Source organism: Dendrobates tinctorius, unplaced genomic scaffold, assembly GCF_039654945.1.
Source record: "Dendrobates tinctorius isolate UK_male_01 unplaced genomic scaffold, ASM3965494v1 ptg000143l, whole genome shotgun sequence".
Classification (NCBI taxonomy): domain Eukaryota; kingdom Metazoa; phylum Chordata; class Amphibia; order Anura; family Dendrobatidae; genus Dendrobates; species Dendrobates tinctorius.
This window is the reverse complement of record NW_027361810.1, coordinates 17,991,978-18,015,033: the sequence shown is the minus strand read 5'-3', so window position 1 is coordinate 18,015,033 and position 23,056 is coordinate 17,991,978. Positions and strand designations below refer to the sequence as shown.

Genomic DNA, 23,056 nt, shown 5'->3' with positions numbered 1-23,056 from the left:
CTCTTAATGCTTCCTTCTTTATAGAAAAAAGCTAATGGCGCATAAACAGCAATAAACTAATAATTAAACAAGTCAGACTGCAAAATGTTTTTCACCTGTTCTCCTATGATTAATACGCTACTGAGTGCATTTCCCGGAGGTGTACTTGCTGGTTGATTGGTATTCTGTAGAAAAGGTTATAGGTGAAAGAGACTTTTCAAGAATATATTAACTTGTTTTAATTGGGGTTAAGATTTGTATTGTTTATAGAGCTACATTTTTACCTAAATTCCATGGTAAATAAGCCTGGGATTAGAAAACAAAGGTCGGCTTTGTTTTATTTTTTTTACCAGAAATAGTACCACTTTTGTCAATAGGTAATGTCTGATATTGCCATGTTCACTTAACCCCTTCATGACAGCCAATACGTATTTTTACTGACTGGAGATATAAGAGAATATCATCCCCATACAGGTGACAATCAAGCAGCTTTCAGCTGTCCACTATATCTGACAACTTGCTGTATCACAAATGATCAGTGTTGGCACTGTCCATATCTGTTTAACCCCTTAGTTGCTGCTGTAAAAAGTGACTACATCAAATAAATGGTTAATAAATTGTGGGGGCTTGCACTTTAATCTAATTGACACACCGAGATCATGATTGTGTGGTCCTGATGTTTTCCATAGCTGCTCATGGCCAAATAGCGGCCTTAAGGTACTGTCACACTTAGCAATGCACCAGCGATCCCGACCAGCGATATGACGCAGTCAGGATCGCTGGTGCATCGCTAAGTGGTCGCTAGTGAGCTGCCACACAGGCAGATCTCACCAGCGACATCGTTGGGGACGGGGGTCGCTACTTACCTGTCACACTAGGCGATCCTGCGTCCTCCCGCCCGGCTCCACGCGTCGCTCGTCGTCAGAGCAGGAAGCGCCGCAGGAAGCTGACGACGAGAAACAGTCCAGGACGTTCTTGCGCGATCAGCGATAACCAGAGGGGGAGCGGTCCGAGGTAAGTATCACACACAGCGATATCGCTAGCAATATCGCTATAACGTCACAAGTTATAGCGATATTGCTAGCGATATCGCTTAGTATGACAGGCCCTTTAGCGTCTCCCGCCTACAGCGGTCAGTTCAGAAGTTAGTGACATTTAGGTAGTAAACAAACACTTTTTCATTCCAGCTATACCACTTTGCATTAATTCCTAAAAATGACCTGAAGGGTTAATAAACTACCTTACAGCAGTTTTCAATATGTCAGGGGGTGCTGTTTTTAAAATGGTATCATGTTTGGGATTTTCCAATATATAGCACCCCCAAAGTCACTTCAAACTTGGATTGGTCCCTCAAAAAAATAAATTTTGTAAATTTCCTTGAAAAAATGAAAAATTATTGCTACATTTTTAAACCTCCTAAAAGGATAACAAAATAAATTAGAGTTTTAAAAATGGTGCTGATGTAAGGCAGACATGTGGTAAATATTAGTTATTAATGTTTTTGTGTGGTATGACTATTTGGATTAAAGGGATAATCATTCAAAGTTTGAAAACTGCATTTTTTTTTAAATTTTTGTCAAGTTTCTGATATTTTTTATAGATAAACACAAAACATATCAGCCTAAATTTACCATTATCATAAATTATAATGTGCCACGAAAAAACAATGTCAAAATCACTGGGATTTGATGAAGCATTCCAGAGTTATGACCACATAAAGTGACATTGGTCAGGATTTAAAAAATTGGCCCGGTCACGAAGTTAAAGTGAACCTGTGACCAGTTTTGTCGTAAATCACCTAAAACTATCACCTTATTCAGCGCCCGCTGGCTCTGCCCATGGAAGGGCAAAGCAAAGTGCACAGGAGAAAGATTTGAATGTATTGAAAAGGTCATTTTAAATTCACTTGGAATCCGATTATTTAGTCCTGAAAAGTTTTTATTATTGCACTCGTTTCTGTATATATTTATTTGATCTATTTCTGAGCACACAGGCAGTCAATACATTTTGTTTGAGCGCCTTGATCAACTTCCAGTGGGAGAGCTATTGTTTCACGTAGCTAAGAAACATGCTATAATAAGCGAATATTGAATATATGAAACTGGAACTGCATTACTGCTACAGAAAATAGGTTAAAAATGAAGGTAATTTGTGCACAAAGTAGCCTATTTGTGAGAGCACAATAGCCAGCAACAAGGCGTACCCCTTTGTTGCCATCCTAACCAAATTTGCCTCTCTCGAGATGAAAGCCTACAATTATACGGACAGGTAGGATCAAGCTCTATTTAAAAATGCCTTAGGGCCCCGTCACACATACCGACTCACCAGTGATCCCGACAACGATATGAACTTGTCAGGATCACTGGTGAGTCGCTACATGATCGCTCATGAGCTGCCAAACAGGCAGCTTCACCAGCGATCAGCACCAGCGACGACGAGCGCACGGCGTCGCTGTGTACCTTAGATACCAGCGCGCTGGTGCAGGGAGCTGATAACCAAGGTAAACAGCGGGTTTCTAAGTGCCGCGCGGCGCTTAGAAACCCGCTGTTTACCTTGGATACGAGCTGGGAGCTCGCTGATCGTTGCTCTCCCGCCTGCCACACGCAGCGATGCATGCTGGCCAGCGGGAGACCAACGATCAAAAAAAATGCCAGAGCTTTTGAGCACGATCAGCGATACTGGCAGGGGGGCCGGTCGCTGATAGGTGTCACACACAGCAATCTCGCTGGTGAGATCGCTGTTGTGTCACAAAACTTGTGACTCAGAAGCGAGAGATTGCTGTGTGTGACAGGGGCTTTAGACTGATGGGAGCAGTGCTCATTCAGAGGGAGTGTACTACATATATCAAAAAGACTGACCTGCACCTCCAAACAGAATAAGACAAGTGTTAACAGGTGCAAGCTGAGACGATCAAGTCAATAAAGCTAAGAAAAGTCAGCTCCACTGTGAAATGCTATAATATGCAGACACTGAATATATGTGCCTCTCCTGGGCAAAAAACCTACAATTTTAAGGACAGGTAGATTCCATCTATAATTAAAGAGGCTTATTAGGTTTGGGTCCCAACAAGGGGGTGTGCCTTGTCGCTGGCTGTTGGGCTCTTAAGAACTGGCCAATTTGAGTTCTAAGTACCTTCATCTTTAATGTAATTTCTATAACAGTAATGCAGGTTCAATTTCATATATTCAATGATTGTATTTCAGAGTGCAGCATTTTCTTAGTGTTTTCATGTGGCGCTGAGTTACATTATCAGACACAGTCTATGGTCAAGAATGGAAAGGTTTCTGTTTTGTTATAGTGGCAACCCAATTAGGCAGATCATAAACAAGCATATCTCATATTCTATGGTCTGTATACGGATGGCAGTGCCAAGACTGATCATGGATATCCCAAACCAAAGTTACAGCCAATATGTGTCTGTGAGGCTGCGAGTTTAGGTTCGGAGAGCCACGGTAAATTTAGGCATTGTGGTCCATAAAAGGACCATAAAATATGCCCACCTGATCCCAGCATAAAAGCTTCTAGTCAAAATCATAAAAAAGTGCATTCCTTATAAAGAATAATATACCGACTACTGAAAAATGGTAGAGAAAACACTTTAGGCATGACTTGTACACTGTGTTATGTCTACAGCAAGGTCTAGAAATGTTGACAGTAGCAGTCGAAGAGATTCTTGCTGTTTTTGTTGTAGTGATTTCTTCTCGCATTACATGTTGTTATATTAGCGATATAGCAAAAACTTGCACCAACCTTTATAAGTGGAATTTTCACTTGTAAAAGTGAAATTTCTGAAAATCTCTGAAATTTCTATATTTGATGGGGAATGCAAATATGTAGAAATGGTGGAAAGTGAGGAGTTTTGTTGTCTTAGGGCTCATACTCACTTGCAAGAGACTCGCATGATTCTCCCTGGCACTGCAGTTGGCACTAGGACCGGAGCGTGCAGCTACATGTATTTCTATGCATCCGGACTCATGCTCCGGTCCCAGTGCCGGCGGCTGTGCCGGGTTTTCATGCGAGAGACTCACATGAGAATAGTGAGAGTCTCTCACAAGTTAGTATGAGCCCTTAGTCTTCATTCAGATGGCAGTGATTTTTCATTTATGGAAAATAAAATGGTCTGCGGGTCCTCAGTGTTTTTCATCCTATTTTCATGAGCACTTGGTACATGAGTCAGTTTTTACCGTCAAATGTTTCATCAATGGGAAAATAAATAAGCAAATTACAAATCTCTCCTTCTGTACCTGTGTGTGCCTTGTCTTAGTAACATAGTAACATAGTTATTAAGGTTGAAGGGAGACTTTAAGTCCATCTAGTTCAACCCATATCCTGTCCTAACCTGCCCTAACATGTTGATCCAGACGTAGGCAAAAAATCCCATGTGGCAAACAGTAAGCTTCACATTGGGGAAAAAAATTCCTTCCCGACTCCACATACGGCAATCCGACTAGCTCCCTGGATCAACGCAATATTAAGGAAACTAGTGTATATACCCTGTAATATTATACTTTTCAAGAAAGGCATCCAGTCCCTTCTTAAATTTTAGTAGGGAATCACTCATTACAACATCATATGGCAGAGAGTTCCATAGTCTCACTGCTCTTACAGTAAAGAATCCGTGTCTGTGAGTATGCTTAAACCATCTTTCCTCCAGACGTAGAAGATGCCCCCTTGTTCCCGTCACAGGTCTAAGGGTAAAAAGATCATTAGAAAGGTCTTTGTATTGTCCCCGCATATATTTATACATTGTAATAAGATCACCCCTAAGCCTTCGATTTTCCAAACTAAATAACCCCAAGTGTAATAACCTGTCTTCGTATTGCAGACCCTCTAGTTCCCTAATCACCTTGGTCACTCTTCTCTGCACCCGCTCCAGTTCAGCTATGTCTTTCTTAACACCGGAGACCAGAACTGTGCACAGTATTCTAAGTATGGTCGCACTAGTGACTTATATAGAGGTAAAATTATGTTCTCCTCATGAGCATCTATGCCTCTTTTAATGCATCCCAATATTTTATTTGCCTTTGCCGCAGCTGCCTGACACTGGCCACTAAATGTGAGTTTGTCGTCCACCCATACACCCAGGTCTTTTTCAGTGACAGTTTTGCCCAGTGTTTTACAATTAAGCACATAATTATACATCTTATTCGTTCTACCCATGTGCATGACCTTACATTTATCCCCATTAAAGCTCATTTGCCATTTATCAGCCCAAGCTTCTAGTTTACATAAATCCTCCTGTAATATAAAATTGTCCTCCTCTGTATTGATTACCCTGCAGAGTTTAGTGTCATCTGCAAATATTGAAATTCTACTCTCTATGCCCCCTACAAGGTCATTAATAAATATGTTAAAAAGAAGCGGGCCCAAAACTGACCCCTGTGGTACCCCACTGCTAACCGTGACCCAGTCCAAGTGTGCTCCATTAATAACCACCCTTTGTTTCCTATCCCTGAGCCAGCTCTTAACCCACCTACACATATTTTCCCCTATCCCCATTGTTCTCAATTTATGTATCAACCATTTGTGTGGCACCGTATCAAAAGCTTTTGAAAAGTCCATGTACACCACGTCCACTGCATTCCCTTGGTCCAGTCCAGAACTTACCTCTTCATAAAAGCTTATCAGATTAGTCTGACAGGAATGGTCCCTTGAAAACCCATGTTGATATTGGGTCATGAGGTTATTCTTCTCCAGATACTCCAGTATAGTATCTCTTAGAAAACCCTCCAGGATTTTACCAACAGTTGAGGTAAAACTTACTGGCCTATAATTTCCGAGTTCAGTTTTTGTCCCCTTTTTGAATATTGGCACCACATTTGCTATACGCCAGTCCTGTGGTACAGACCCTGTTATTATGGAATCTTTAAAGATTAAAAATAATGGTCTGTCTATGACTGTGCTTAATTCCTGCAGTACTCGGGGGTGTATCCCATCCGGGCCCGGGGATTTGTCAATTTTAGTGATTTTTAGATGCCGCCGTACTTCGTACTTGGTTAAGCAGGTGACATTTAATGGAGAATTTTTATCCATGATCATGTTATCCATCATGGGATTTTCTTGTGTAAATACTGTTGAAAAAAAGTCATTTAGCATATTGGCTTTTTCCTCATTCTCATCCACCATTTCACCCAAACTATTTTTAAGGGGACCAACACTATCATTTTTCAGTTTCTTACTATTTATGTAGTTAAAGAATATTTTGGGATTATTTTTACTTTCTCTGGCAATGAGTCTCTCTGTCTCAATCTTTGCTATCTTGATTTGCTTTTTACAGAATTTATTTAATCTTCTGTATTTATTTAATGCCTCATCACTACCTACTTGCTTTAATTCTCTAAAAGCTTTATTTTTATCTCTTATTGCACCCCTTACAGCGCTATTTAGCCATAGTAGTTTCCTCCTATTGTCTTGATCATGTTTATTGTACAGTCATGGCCAAAAGTTTTGAGAATGACACAAATATTATATTTTCACATGATCTGCTGGCCTCTGGTTTTTATGTGTGTTTGTCAGATGTTGTTATCACATACAGAAATATAATTGCAATCATATTATGAGTAGCAAAAGGTTATATTGACAGTTAGAATTAGTTAATGCAGCAAGTCAATATTTGCAGTGTTGACCCTTCTTCTTCAGGACCTCAGCAATTCTCCCTGGCATGCTCTCAATCAACTTCTGGATCAAATCCTGACTGATAGCAGTCCATTCTTGCAAAATCAATGCTTTTATTTTGTCTGAATTTGAAGGTTTTGTTTGTCCACCCGTCTCTTGATGATTCACCACAAGTTCTCAATGGGATTAAGATCTGGGGAGTTTCCAGGCCATGGTCCCAAAATCTCTATGTTTTGTTCCCTGAGCCATTTAGTTATCACCTTTGCTTTATGGCAAGGTGCTCCATCATGTTGAAAAAGGCATTGTTGATCGCCAAACTGCTCTTGGACGGTTGGGAGAAGTTGCTCTTGGAGGACATTCTGGTACCATTCTTTATTCATGGCTGTGTTTTTAGGCAAGACTGAGAGAGAGCCCATTCCCTTGGCTGAGAAGCAACCCCACACATGAATGGTTTAAGAATGCTTGACAGTTGGCATGAGACAAGACTGGTGGTAGCGCTCACCTGGTCTTCTCCGAATAAGCCATTTTCCAGATGTCCCAAACAATCGAAAAGGGGATTCATCAGAGAAAATGACTTTACCCCAGTCCTCAGCAGTCCACTCCCTGTACCTCTTGCAGAATATCAGTCTGTCCATGATGTTTTTCCTGGAGAGAAGTGGCTTCTTTGCTGCCCTCCTTGAGACCAGACCTTGCTCCAAGAGTCTCCGCCTCACAGTGCGTGCAGATGCACTCACACCTGCCTGCTGCATTTCCTGAGCAAGCTCTGCACTGCTGGTAGCCCGATCCCGCAGCTGAAACACTTTTAAGAGACTGTCCTGGCGCTTGCTGGTCTTTCTTGGGCGCCCTGGAGCCTTTTTGGCAACAAGGGAACCTCTCTCCTTGAAGTTCTTGATGATGCGATAGATTGTTGACTGATGTGCAATCTTTCTAGCTGCGATACTCTTCCCTGTTAGGCCATTTTTGTGCAGTGCAATGATGACTGCACGTCTTTCTTTAGAGATAACTGTTGTGAGTTCATTTTCCCCTTCACTACTGAGGCCCGAGGAACTCCCTCTTCTGGTAAAGAAAGGTAGTGAGCCTGATTATCAAACACCTGAGTCTGATGATGATGACTGGCTGAGTGGAGTTACTGACTGGATATAAGGCTGCCGACGCCCTTCTGCCCTGCGGGTGATTTCTCTGTGGGATCCTTGGAGACCAGTCTGAATTCCTGCTCCTCTAAAGCTAAGTTTTCTGCTCGGCTTTTTGCATTTGTGCTTTGACTTTGTTTTGCTTTGTTTTTCTGGATTTCTGCCATTCCCTGCTGGGGTGTGCTGAATTCCTTTAGCTCTGTCTTCTGAAAATACCTGAGTGCTGATTTAGTTTTTGAAGCCTAGCTGCTTCAGGGTCTTTTTCATATCAGCTTGTTGGCTTATGTCTTTGATAGGGTTTTGGCAGATTGCAGACAGCAACCTTCCTTTCCTGTTCTGTTTAGCTAGCTTGGGCCCCATCGTTTGCTCAGCCTATCTTTCTATCTGTGTGAGTGTTTTTTCATCTTGCTTCACCGTCATTATATGTTGGGGGCTGCCTTTTACTTTGGGGTCTGCTCTGGGGCAGTTAGATTTCCTTTTCTGTCTTTAGGCTATTTAGCACTCCGGCTGTGATCGAGGGGTCTAGTGCATCTTAGGGACCCCCCACGGCTACTGCTAGTTGTGTTGATAGGTTCAGGGGTCTGCAATCTGATAGTTGCCAACTTCTCTGGTTTTCTGGACGTAGCTACTATTTTTGTGTCTGCCTCCTACGGTGACTCAATCATAACAGAATCACCCGCTATACCGCAGATCCTAGGGTACTCAATAGCAGAAAAAAAAAAAGTGAGTATATTTTTCCTCTATATCTCTGAGGCCGTAGGGGGAATTTTTTTTTCTCTCAATGGAGATAAAACAATTGTCTGATCGTGTGGAGCAACTCGCTGCGGAAGTGCGGGGAATTTCCGCCTACCTTGCTCATTCACATGCTGCTGAACCAAAGATTCCTATACCTGATGTATTTTTTGGGATCGGTCTAAATTTTTGAATTTCAAAAATAATTGTAAATTATTTTTTGCCTTGAAGCCTAACTCGTCAGGGAGCTCCACACAGCAGGTTAAAATTGTCATCTCTTTGCTGCGTGGCGATCCCCAGGATTGGGCGTTTTCTTTGAAACCAGATGATCCTATTCTGACTAATGTGAACACATTTTTTCAGGCCTTGGGGTTGTTGTATGACGAACCTAATGCCATTGATCAGGCTGAAAAGACCCTGCTGGCATTGAACCAGGGTCGTGATTCTGCAGAATTGTACTGTCAAAAATTCCGAAAGTGGGCAGTACTTACTACCTGGAATGATAATGCCTTGGCTGCTCTCTTTCGGAAGGGGTTGTCAGAAGCCGTAAAAGATACTATGGTGGGATTTCCTGTTCCCTCTGGTCTTGACGATTCTATGTCATTAGCCATTCAGGTTGATCGGCGTTTGCGCGAACGCAAAGCTGCACAAGAGGTGTTGCCTCCTATTGAACAAATGTCTGAACCTATGCAATGTGATAGAGTTTTTTCCAGAGAGCAGCGTCAGGAGTTCAGAAGGCGTAATAAGTTGTGTTTTTTCTGTGGAGATGCCTCACATATTATTTCTGTCTGTCCTAAACGAGAGAAACGCTTTGCACACACGTTTTCTGTTGGTGGTGTTCAACCTAAGTTTCTTCTGGCTATTACTCTGATCTGCTCCCTGTCCACATTTTCCGCCAAGGCTTTTGTGGATTCGGGAGCAGCCCTAAACCTAATGGACTTGGATTTTGCTAAACGTTGTGGATTTCCGATGACACCTCTGCAGACGCCTATCCCTTTGAGGGGGATTGATGCTACTCCTTTGGCTAAAAATAAACCTCAGTTTTGGACCCAGGTGGTAATGCGGGTCGCCCCAGACCATCAAGAAAATTGCAGATTTTTGGTGTTGCATAATCTGCATGATACTATTGTTCTGGGGTTTCCCTGGTTACAAATTCATAATCCAGTTTTGGATTGGAAATCTGTGTCTGGGGTGAGTTGGGGTTGTCGGTGTGCCTTTAGTGAGGCTCCGGTGTTTTCCACCTCTCCTCAGTGGCATGATGTTCCTGATTATTTGGCGGACTTTTATGATGTATTTAGTGAGAATGAGTCTGTGTCTCTGCCTCCTCATAGGAGTTATGACTGTGCAATTGAACTGAGCCCGGGGTGTAAATTTCCCAAGGGTCGGCTCTTCAATTTATCTGTACCCGAGCACGAGGCTATGCGATCCTATATTAAGGAGGCATTGGAGAAGGGTCATATTAGACCATGCTAGTCACCCTTAAGTGCCGTTTTTTTTTTTTGTAGCCAAAAAAGATGGATCATTAAGACCTTGTATTGATTATCATGCCCTCAACAAAATTACTGTTAAATATCAGTATCCGTTACCCCTGATTTCTGATTATTCTCCAGAGTTAAAGGTGCTTGCTGGTTTACCAAGCTTGACCTCAGAGGGGCGTATAATCTTATTCGTATTAAGCATGGGGATGAATGGAAGACGGCGTTTAATACTCCGGAGGGACATTTTGAGTACCTGGTGATGCCTTTTGGGCTCACTAATGCCCCTTCTGTCTTCCAGTGCTTCATGAACGATATTTTCAGAGATTTTGTCGATAAATTTTTGATTATCTATCTGGATGATATTTTGATCTTCTCCAAGGATTGGAATTCTCATGTGGAACATATTCGGACTGTGTTCCGGATCTTGAGGGAGAATTCCCTGTATGTCAAAGGATCTAAATGCCTTTTTGGAGTACAGAGGATTTCTTTTTTGGGATTTATTTTGTCCCCGTCAACTATTGAAATGGACCCGGCCAAGGTACAGGCCATTTACGATTGGGTTCAGCCCACTTCTTTGAAAGCCCTCCAGAAGTTTTTGGGTTTTGCTAATTTTTATCGGAAATTTATAGCAAAATTTTCTGGTATTGCCAAGTCATTGACTGATTTGACTAAGAAGGGTGCTGATGTGTTAAATTGGTCTCCGGAGGCTGTTTCTTCCTTTCAGGAGCTGAAGCGAAGATTCACCTCCGCCCCGGTTTTGCGGCAACCTGATGTCTCACTTCCGTTCCAGGTAGAGGTGGATGCTTCTGAGATTGGTGCAGGAGCTGTTTTGTCCCAAAAGGATCCTGTAACATCTAAAATGAATCCCTGTGCTTTCTTTTCCCGAAAGCTCTCTCCATCTGAACGTAACTATGATGTGGGGAATCGGGAACTGTTGGCCATGAAATGGGCATTTGAGGAGTGGAGACATTGGTTGGAGGAAGCTAAGCATCAAGTCGTGGTCCTCACTGACCACAAGAATTTGATTTACCAAGAGTCGGCTAAGCGCTTGAACCCTAGACAGGCAAGGTGGGCCTTGTTTTTTACACGTTTTGATTTTGTGGTTTCTTTTCTTCCTAGAACTAAGAATGTCAAGGCAGACGCCCTCTCTAGGAGCTTCTTTGCTGATTCTCCTGTGGTGACCAAGCCTGCTACCATCTTAGGCGAAGGGGTAGTTCTTTCTGCCATCTCGCCCAACTTGAGACGTGCTCTGGAAGAGTTCCAGGAGGACAAACCTGAGCGTTGTCCCAGTGGAAAGTTGTATGTTCCTGACCAGTGGAAGAAGAGAGTGATGTCTGAAGTTCATTGCTCTGCTTTGGCTGGTCATCCAGGTATTTTTGGTACTAGAGATCTGGTGAGTCGGTCTTTTTGGTGGCCCTCCTTGTCTCGTGATGTCAGGAATTTTGTGCAGTCCTGTGGGACTTGCTCCCGGTCTAAATCGTGTTCTCGCTCTATTGGGTTGTTGATGCCTTTGCCTATCGCCAAGAGGCCATGGACCCATATTTCAATGGATTTCATCTCTGATATGCCTGTCTCTCAAAGGATGACTGTTATTTGGGTGATTTGTGATAGGTTCTCTAAGATGGTACATCTTGTACCACTCCCTAAGTTGCCGTCTTCCTCTGAGTTGGTGCCCCTGTTTTTACAACAGGTGGTTCGTTTGCACGGGATTCCTGAGAACATTGTATCTGACAGAGGAGTCCAGTTTGTGTCTAGATTTTGGAGAACTTTCTGTTCCAAGCTGGGAATTCAGTTGTCCTTCTCCTCTGCTTTTCACCCTCAGACCAATGGGCAGACAGAGAGAACAAACCAGACCTTGGAGTCATATTTGAGATGTTTTATTTCTGCTGATCAGGATGATTGGGTTTCATTTTTGCCCTTGGCCGAATTTGCTTTAAATAATAGAGCTAGTTCTGCCACTTTAATGTCACCTTTTTTTTGTAACTTTGGGTTTCATCCTCAATTTTCTTCAGGGCAGGTGGAGCCCTCTGCCTGCCCAGGTGTTGACACTGTGGTGGAGAGAATGCACCAGATCTGGGACCAAGTGGTGGATAAGTTATCTCTCTCCCAGGAAAAGGCCCAGCGGTTTTCCAACCGACATAGGACCATTGGTCCCCAGTTTAAGGTTGGTGATATGGTGTGGTTATCATCAAAAAATATTGCTATGAAGGTGGCTTCTCCTAAGTTTAAGCCTAGATTTATTGGACCTTACAAGATTTTGGAGATTATTAATCCGGTCTCTTTTCGTTTGGCTCTTCCTGTCACATTTAAAATCCATAATGTGTTCCATAAATCTTTGTTGAAGAGGTTTGTTGAACCTGTTGTTCCGGGGGTGGCACCTCCAGACCCTGTATTGGTTGAAGGTAACATGGAATATGAGGTAGAGAAAGTACTGGATTCCCGTCTGGCTAGACGGAGACTCCAGTATTTGGTTAAGTGGAAGGGTTATGGTCAGGAGGATAATTCCTGGGTCTCTGTCTCTGATATTCATGCCAAAAGATTGGTGCGTGCCTTTCATCGGGCTCACCCTGATCGCCCTGGTGGTGTGGTTGAGGGTTCGGTGACCCCTCCTCAAGGGGGAGGTACTGTTGTGAGTTCATTTTCCCCTTCACTACTGAGGCCCGAGGAACTCCCTCTTCTGGTAAAGAAAGGTAGTGAGCCTGATTATCAAACACCTGAGTCTGATGATGATGACTGGCTGAGTGGAGTTACTGACTGGATATAAGGCTGCCGATGCCCTTCTGCCCTGCGGGTGATTTCTCTGTGGGATCCTTGGAGTCCAGTCAGAATTCCTGCTCCTCTAAAGCTAAGTTTTCTGCTCGGCTTTTTGCATTTGTGCTTTGACTTTGTTTTGCTTTGTTTTTCTGGATTTCTGCCATTTCCTGCTGGGGTGTGCTGAATTCCTTTAGCTCTGTCTTCTGAAAATACATGAGTGCTGATTTAGTTTTTGAAGCCTAGCTGCTTCAAGGTCTTTTTCATATCAGCTTGTTGGCTTATGTCTTTGATAGGGTTTTGGCAGATTGCAGACAGCAACCTTCCTTTCCTGTTCTGTTTAGCTAGCTTGGGCCCCATCGTTTGCTCAGCCTATCTTTCTATCTGTGTGAGTGTTTTTTCATCTTGCTTCACCGTCATTATATGTTGGGGGCTGCCTTTTACTTTGGGGTCTGCTCTGGGGCAGTTAGATTTCCTTTTCTGTCTTTAGGCTATTTAGCGCTCCGGCTGTGATCGAGGGGTCTAGGGCATCGTAGGAACCCCCCACGGCTACTGCTAGTTGTGTTGATAGGTTCAGGGGTCTGCAATCTGATAGTTGCCAACTTCTCTGGTTTTCTGGACGTAGCTTCTATTTTTGTGTCTGCCTCCTACGGTGACTCAATCATAACAGATTACCATGGTTAACAGAAGAGAAACAATGATGCCAAGCACCAGCCTCCTTTTAAAGTGTCCAGTGGTGTCATTCTTACTTAATCATGACAGATTGATCTCCAGCCCTGTCCTCATCAGCACCCACACCTGTGTTAATGGAGCAATCACTGAAACGATGTTAGCTGGTCCTTTTAAGGCAGGGCTGCAATGATGTTGAAATGTGTTTTGGGGGATAAAGTTCATTTTCTAGGCAAATATTGACTTTGCAAGTAATTGCTGTTAAGCTGATCACTCTTTATAACATTCTGGAGTATATGCAAATTGCCATTAGAAAAAATGAAGCAGTAGACTTTGTAAAAATTAATATTTGTGTCATTCTCAAAACTTTTGGCCATGACTGTACTTGTCTATGTATGCCCCTTTTTCACATGTAAAATGCCATGGAATAAAAGGCGCTATAAAAATAATAATGATAATAATGTTCTTTTGTCCATTGCGATGTTAATCACGGACAACACAAAGCCTATTCCCTCGTGAGCAGTCCATGATTTTCGCAAATCTGTAAACTTATATGGGTAATTTTGATCCTTGACAGTGATCAGAAATAGACATGTCCCCATGAGTTTTTTGTAGGCACCTAGTATGCAAAAAAAACAGCTTCATAGATTACAATAGCGGAAAGTTACACTTATAAAAACCACAGATAGCACACATGCATGAAAAACAGACATCTGAATGAGGCCTTAGTGGGTGTTTGAGGTAGAATCGGACTGTATAGCAAGAGGGTCACATTGCGTGAAATGTCATGGGCAGATAATCTGCAGAATATGGACAGACCCCTGATGTTTTAGGGCACAGTCACAGTGCACGTTTACAACTCTTCCTTACACTTGAGCAAAAAGCTGAAGAGGAAATACTTGAAGGGAGTATCCACTTCCAGTGATTTTTTTTGCCTGCTCGGACTCAGGCATTCTCCTGCCCTGCCACAGTGTCAGTACCCCCGGGTATTTGTTAACATGCCTACAGTGGTGACAATGTAACCATAAAACATGACCACTGCAATCAATCAGTGGGTTCCGCTGAGGTAGATGGCACAAAAGTGCTGAGACCAATGATTGGCTGTAGCAGTCAAGAGAAGTTGTCTGTTGTGATATCACCAATGCAACCTGTCAACAAAGGCCAAAGGCGATGCAGGGAGTAACACCGATTTTTTTATTATTTTTAAGAGAGCAAATCTGCTCCTTAAAGACAAATGAAAATGGATGAACCCTTTAATGAACATTTGTGCCAATTGACACTTCTTTAAAATGAGTAGAAGAAAAGAACAGCATCCCTTCCAGGTGATTAGAAATTTCCAAAAGCTTTATTCTGCTAAGATGCAACGTTTCGACCTTTGCAGGTCTTTGTCAAGCATGCATGACAAAGACCTGCAAAGGTCGAAATGGTGCATCTTGGCAGAATAAAGTTTTTGGAAATATTTAATCACCTGGAAGGGATGCTGTTCTTATTTCTACTTAGTGATATATGCTCCAATTGGGTCATTGGACCAGAATGTGCATCTAACCATTGAAGTGCTGTCGGCAGATTTTTGTTGATATTGGACTTCTTTAAAGTGAGTCTGTGACCACCAAAATGGTAATTAAGCTGCCTAAACATTTGTATAGGGCACCTAGCTCCTATTTAAATCTTACTATGCAAATATATCTTAACTCAATAGTTAATTTAAAAACTACTTTTATTTGATTTGCAAATGTGGGCGTTCACTGCATGTTGGTGTGGTCTATGACTCGGTGCACCGTAGTGCCCTCCTACTTGCATAATAAAGCCGGTACCTCACATCAATTGACTGATCTCTAATGTCCAGGATACATTTTCTGAATAGAAGCTGCCTAATTGTTTATGACAAATGTAAATCATTAGATTTTCTTTTTTCTTTACTGGAAACCTATGCCAAGAATTTCCATTATAAAATATGATTAAAACACCATCCCATAATACTTCTTGCTTAGAAACATCAAGCAGCCTGCACAATGTTAGTAAATTTAAGTGATCACTTGTAAATTGAAAAATTAATTTGATATTGTTCGAGCACAAAGCTTTCCAAACCCCATAAAGTTCTTTAATTCACATGTAAAAAAAAAATGAACGCAGTAATCAGTCTATGGAGTTCTAAAAGCCTTGAAACTAAATAGATTTTTCTAAAAGGTATGATCAATTACAATTTTTTTAATTATATTTTTTCTCGTCTATTTCAATCCATTGGCACAAGGCATGACTTTCATTACTATGACAATTATTTGTTACTTTAAAATGTTTGAAAAAAATAGTTGAACAGTGTAATACATGGGGTCATGTATGAGGTATCAAAGGGCTTTAATTCGGCATAATACAAGTAAGTTAATATCTGAACTGCAAAATATTTCTGGTACAGATGTAGCAATGTTCAAAATAACCTTGGAGAAGTGCCACGGCCAGCGCAAATAGTGGCATCAAGCTTAAATGTGTTGTGCCCGGACATATTGTTTTAGAACTGTTACATCTGTATGGAAGTATTTTTTTGGAATAAATTTTCCCTTATGATAAAAATGTGCGCCATATAAAGGTTAGCACTTGTGCATCCTTACCAGGTCTGTACACCCTATTCCCATCTCATTGGACATGTGGCTGCTGCAGCCAATTCACTGGCTGCCACGGTGACCTGCTGCTAAAGATGAGTGGATCGATCTGTGGAGAATCAACCTTGAGTCGAATATCTTCAAATTAGAGGATTTCCATCAAATTCAAACATTTTGTGATTTGGTACCATTTCACACACCACTGAAAACTCACATATATATAGAGGGAGATGCTGGACCTGAGAGTCACTTAGTGTGACTGTGAATTGATTAATCTGAGTTCTAATGCAGAAACAGCAACTTAACAGCATTTCTTTCATTCATATTGCTCTGTAAACAAGGAGGGCAATTTTAAACTCCTCTGTCCTAATTTTAATCTTTTTTTTTAATTAAACAAAAATCTCGAAACCAAGTCTTGTTTGTCACAGAAAGTGTGCTTGGATTGTGAGATGGGCAAGCCATTTTTAACATTTCAGAAATATAGTCTCAACTGTGTATCTTTCAAAAATTGAGAGTTTTAAAAAATAGATATTTATTTTTTGCATACTACTTTGTTGTTACAGTCAGTATTAATCTGTGCTTGCACAAACAAGCTCTAATGAGTTCAGTAATGTCCTAAGAGATCGCAAAGTGTTATACACATATTTTATGAGCAACTAGAAGATTTGCAATCTCACATTCAATTCTGTATGAAACTTTGTCAAAACTAGGGAATTTGAGTTTTCAAGATCAATGCAATTGCATTTTAATGTGTGCACTCCAAGGATGCCTCGACAATTTTTTCGTCACTGGAGCTATAATGTCAGAATAAGTGCCACATACTGATCTTGATGTCTCTCCAGTCAAACTTATCATCTAGCTTTGTAATACTTAAAAAAAAACACACTAACAAGTAATCTAAGTTCTATGTATTGGCAGAAGTAGAAGAAAAATGAGGCACCACTTCCATTGCCTTCATGTTGACCTTGGGTGTTGGCTGAAAAGTTTTAAGGTACCAGGAGGAGAACTGATGGGTTATTCTGCCTTAGCCATGATATTTGTAGTAAAACCTCCACCAGAGAAGCTAGTGAGGGAAGAGAGGTTGCACACTAAGCATAACAACAATGAGCAACCGTACAGGTGTCACAGGTAATGATTGAATGGTAAGACGAATCGAGTCAGAAACTATCAGGAGCAGACATGCCAGAAGTAGCAGCAATACATGTAAATCAAAATACCAAACCAAGGGTCAAAAAGCAAAACATGAACGCGGGGTCCAAAAACGTGAGACAGAAGACTTGGTCGGGGTACAAGCCGGGGAATCAAAAGCCTGACAGAGAACATAGCAGCAGCAATGAATACCAAGAGATGGGGTCAGAGATCAGTCCAGGTCATACACGTGGATTCAAGTCAAAGGCAGTAGGAGCACCAAGGTTCAAGGGTCAGAGGCTCTGAACTGTAAGCTAGAGCTATCACTAACACTTGTCAGCAGGCAGTGTTGGACTGAAATATCCCAGCTAGCTCCAGATCGAGGCCAAGAGATTAACCCCCGCATGACCAATCCAGAGAAAGGACAGCAGAAAATAAACTCTGGACTGGATCATGACAGTATTTAGGTGTGGGTTCAGGCTGCATAATCTATAAATATGATCTAGATGGTACAGCAATAGGTAGTTTCTATCAAAAAAGTAACAGTCTCCTGTTGTTATAATTCATTATAAGTCAGGCGGTATTTTTATTATTTTGTTGCCTTTTTTACATAAAAATGTTAAGTCACCACCATTTTAATGCAGATAGAATAATCAACCATCCCTTTAGGTTGTGCTGGTTCCATATTTGTTAAAATCTCAGTGGCATTAAGTATTCAGTCTACGGCATTATGAAGACAAGCAAAATGTTGATTTAAAGGTTAACCCCATTGGTCTTATGTTTCTTTAAAAGGTATAATGATTATAAAATCAAATAGAAAAAAACAATGGTCAGCTGTGATTTGCATAAACTTTTGACATTTAGGGAAACTTGGAAGCAGTACAATTTTGTTTTGTTAATTTTTGCTATTTACAGATATTAACAAGAGCGCAGATTGTTTTAGTTTATTTTGCTTTTCTAGCCTATATGTTCAATTTTTAATAATAGCAAAATAAACACAAAAACTCATTTATAACGTTATTGATTTTCAAATTCTTTTCTTTTTGCTTTCTAAAACATTAAATTAGCATTTAAGCAAATTACAACACTATCTTTTCTAAATGAAACACTTAAAATTCAATTTGCATCAAAGCAAAACAAAACACAAAAATACAAAAACATCCCAAAAGGCATCAAACAGTAAAAGCTACAACAAATTTGCAAATATTTAATAAGGTTTATTAAGACTTGTGTTTTTTTGAATACTTAAAGGGGTAATCCAGCTTAAAGGGTATTCAAGGCCAAAAATAAATTTCTGCAGTCACTCTATGTGACTGCAGATTGTCAAATCCTATCGGTGTGCATTAGGTACACTGTCAGGATCTGATTTTTTTGCCTTCTGGAGTGGTTATCATATCATGTGCTGGTTAGTTTCTCATATGCTCTCTCAACAGAACAATGAGAGAAGCAGGAAAATTAGGGGGAAGATCTGGATGGGACAAATGGGCATAGATAAGGCAGAAACGTAAGGAGTAAGATTGGGTGAGGGTGATTGTAGCGCTCACTTGCAAGGGTTGTGTAAGGACACAATACTTTTAAGAAGCCTGGTGTGGTGTGCCATGCTTCCAGCCTCAGTAGTGGCTGGAGGAGAATATCGTTTTGGTATCAGTTTGGTAAAGTGGAGATTAATAAGACGTATGGGTTTGCGATAATGCACAGGATGAGATCCGGAGGGCTTAATCAATGTTTTTCATTTAACAATGTGATTTGGCAATGGACAAACAAAGTTGTTTTTTTTACCATGAAAAGGGCACCAAAGCGCGTTAGTAAATTGGAAAACCTTGTTTATACTCTCCGGATCACATCCTTTCTGTGAGCACAGCCCGCATGTCGTCATAATCACATCCTTGCCCAGCAGAAAAAGTAGTGGCATAATATCTCCAGTATGCAAATTGCATATGAGCAGTCATGTGATAGCTCCTCCAGCAGGCAACAGAGTGGAATCCTGACAGTGTGCACATTGCAGCGACTGCAGAAATTCAGCCTGTAAAATTGGTGAAAACAAGCTACCATCAACTAGCAATGATCAATAACTGGGCATTTTGGATTTTAACATGGAATTAACATATCATTGTGTATTTTCTTCTGTAGCACGGACTTGTCAAGCTCAACAGTTCTCTTGTACTAATGGACGCTGTATATCAAAATCATGGTTGTGTGACCAAGAGGACGACTGTGGGGACAGATCTGACGAGTCGGCATCTTGTGGTAAGGACATTAATTTGTAAAATCTCATTATCTTTCCGATATATTAGATTTTTACATATGATTAAAGTTGTTGTGTGGGAATAGGGGAAAATAATATTTAGTTATCATTTTCTTTTTTTTTTTCCAAAATCAAAATCTATCAGACTTATGGCATATGCCTCACATGTCTAAACTGGAAATATCTCTTTGATTGTCAAATTGCCAATTATTCCAGAATCTTTAATATGTATTACAATACTACTGATCTGATCTTTTACATGTGCTTTGCTGATATTACCATACACAGCAATTCCGTATGTCATGTACATGTATCATAATTAGTGTTGAGCGATACCACCCGATATTGAAAAATATCTGATCGGATTGGATCGGCCGATATCCAAAAAGTATCGGGTATCGCCGATTCCGATCCCGGAAGTCCCATTCAAGTCAATGGGACAGAAATATCGGAATTAAAAAAAACCCTTTCTTTCCTTGTAGGTTAATTCTACATGAAGAAAAACAACTAATAATAATGTAGAATGTATTGTGGGAGGTGTAGGAGACATTAAAGCCATAGAGGTTTAGCCCAATCAAATGGAATAGCAGGAATTAATTTTTTTTTTAAAGACGTTCGGAGTTACAAAGTTATTGACTATGTTAACCTCTTTTATATTTTGTCAGATATGTATGTTTCACTACTTCCATGCTCTTCACCTTCTTTTTTACTTCTCCCACACTTTCTCCATCATCCTCAGCTGCAGCATCTTTTTCATCAACTTCTTCTTCACCTTATTCATCTTCTTCTTCTTCACCTTCTTCCTATTATTCTTTTTTTTACATTCTTCATATTTTTCTTATTCAACTATTATTCTTCTTCATATTCTACTTCTTCATCTTCTTCCTATTCTTCTTCTTCATCAAATTCTTATTTGTGACAGTCATTCCTGTAGTTGTTATGTATAAAAGTTTGAAGATTACACCTTCCTTTCTGCCTGTCACAAAAGATTTACAACAGGATTTGTCTGCGTTCAGTTTGGCCTGCAGCAGCAGGCATTTTCCAGGGGCACCACGAGGAGGAACGGACTCACCCCCATACACTGCTTAGTCTTCTTCTGCTTATAATTTAGACAATATCATTTGCTCTGATTTTTAGTCTTATGCGTAATGTTCGTCTGCTTTTGGTTTTTCTGCTTCTCGGTCTTCTGTCTCTTGTTGTTCTGCATCTTGGTGGTTGTCTTCATGTTCTTTGTCCTCTTGGTCATCTTCTTCAGGGTCATCTTTTTGCTCTTCTTCGGTGTGGTCTTCAGGGTCGTCGTCTTCTGGGTTGTCGTCAGGGATATCCAGAGTGAGAACCAAAAACCATTTCCACAAGCTCGAACTTGGAAAAGTAGCAGAAGGTACAAGAAGGCTGAGGAACTGCTGAGAACCAGCTGACGGTACTGGAACCCGGATGGTTAGCAGAAGGAACAAGAGCAAATGGATCTAGCGAGGACCAGCTGACGGTGCTGGAACCTGGAGGGGCAGCATAAGGAACAAGAGCCAATGGCACAACTGTGGACCAGCTGACGGTGCTGGAACGCGGTTACTAAGCAGGAGGTACCTGTGCTAGAAAGCACTACCAAGGACCAGCGGACATTGCTGGAACTCGGATACCGAGAAGGAGGCATCTAGGCCAAAGGCACTGCCAAGAACCAGCTGACGGTGCTGGAACCTGGATGGGTAGCAGAAGCTGCAAGAGCAAATGGAACTAGCGAGGACCAGCTGACGGTGCAGGAACCCGGAGGGGCAGCAGAAGGAACGAGAGGCAATGGCACAACCGTGGACCAGCTGACGGTGCTGGAACACGGTTTCTAAGCAGGAGGTACCTGTGCTATAAAGCACTACCAAGGACCAGCAGACGTTGCTGGAACTCGGATACCGAGAAGGAGGCACCTCGGCCAAAGGCACTGCTGAGAACCAGCTGATGGTGCTGGAACCCGGATGGGTAGCAGAAGCTGCAAGAGCCAATGGAACTAGCGAGGACCATCTGACGGTGCTGGAACCCGGAGGGGCAGCAGAAGGAACATGAGCCAATGGCACAACCGTGGACCAGCTGATGGTGCTGGAACACGGTTTCTAAGCAGGAGGAACCTGTGCTACAAAGCACTACCAAGAACCAGCAGACATTGCTGGAACTCAGATACCGAGAAGGAGGCACCTCGGCCAAAGGCACTGCCGAGAACCAGCTGACGGTGCTGGATCCCGGATGGGTAGCAGAAGGTACCCATGATAAACAAAGTTGCAAGGCCGCAAGCAGGCCACAGTTACCGAAACCCACAGTCCTACAGGGGGTGCTTGTCCTATTGGCACTACGGAACCAGCCTTTATTACCAGAACCCGCAGCCCACATAGGAAGCACCTAAACTGCAGGCACCATGGACTCGGCAAACCCAACCGCAACACGACAGGACAACGTATTGGTGGCAAAGTGACGTTGACACTCCCCGGAAACAGCAGGCATGCTGGAACCAGGCTGGGCAGGAGGGAGTACCCGTGCCAAAGACAGTGCCGAGAAGCAGCTGACAGTGCTAGAACCCGGATGGGTAGCAGAAGCTACAAGAGTCAATGGAACTACCGAGAACCAGCTGACGGTGCTGGAACCCAGAGTGGCAGCAGAAGGATAAAGAGCCAATGGCACAACCGTGGACCAGCTGACGGTGCTGGAACACGGTTTCTAAGCAGGAGGTACCTGTGCTACAAAGCACTACCAAGAACCAGCAGACGTTGCTGGAACTCGGATACCGAGAAGGAGGCACCTCGGCCAAAGGCACTGCCGAGAACCAGCTGACGGTGCTGGAACCCGGATGGGTAGCAGAAGGTACCCATAATAAACAAAGTTGCAAGGCCGCGAGCAGTCCGCAGTTACGGAAACCCACAGTCCTACAGGGGGTGCTTGTCCTATTGGCACTACGGAACCAGCCATTATTACCAGAACCCGCAACCCACATAGGAAGCACCTAAACAGCAGGCACCGTAGACTCGGCTAACCCGACCGCAACACGACAGGACAACGTATTGGTGGCAAAGTGACGTTGATACTACCTGGAAACAGCAGGTGTGCTGGAACCAGGATGGGCAGGAGGGAGTACCCGTGCCAAAGACACTGCCGAGAACCAGCTGATGGTGCTGGAACCCGGATGGGTAGCAGAAGCTACAAGAGTCAATGGAACTACCGAGAACCAGCTGATGGTGCTGGAACCCAGATTGGCAGCAGAAGGTACAAGAACCAATGGCACAACTGTGGACCAGCTGACGGTGCTGGAACATGGTTTCTAAGCAGGAGGTACCTGTGCTTCAAAGCACTACCAAGAACCAGCAGACGTTGCTGGAACTTGGATACCGAGAAGGAGGCACCACAGCCAAAGGCACTGCCGAGAACCAGCTGACGGTGCTGGAACCCGGATGGGTAGCAGAAGGTACCCATGATTAACAAAGTTGCCAGGCCACGAGCAAGCCGCAGTTACGGAAACCCACAGTCCTACAGGGGGTGCTTGTCCTATTGGCACTACGGAACCAGCCTTTATTACCAGAACCCGCAGCCCACATAGGAAGCACCTAAACTGCAGGCACCATAGACTCGGCTAACCCGATCGCAGCACGACCGGACAACGAGTCGGTGGCAAAGTGACGTTAACACTACCCGGAAACAGCAGGCTTGCTGGAACCAGGATGGGCAGGATGGAGTGCCCGTGCCAAAGACACTTCTGAG

At 42.5% G+C, this 23,056-nt stretch overlaps 1 protein-coding gene across 1 annotated transcript in view; it reads left to right on the top strand.

Annotated features, from left to right (window-relative positions):
- Positions 1-23,056, top strand: part of LRP1B (LDL receptor related protein 1B) — a 1,871,059-nt gene that overhangs the window by 1,117,173 nt on the left and 730,830 nt on the right. The window contains exon 18 of the mRNA XM_073545568.1: positions 19,210-19,326. Within this exon, the coding sequence (XP_073401669.1) occupies positions 19,210-19,326 (117 nt within the window). The remainder of the gene's footprint in view (positions 1-19,209; positions 19,327-23,056) is intronic.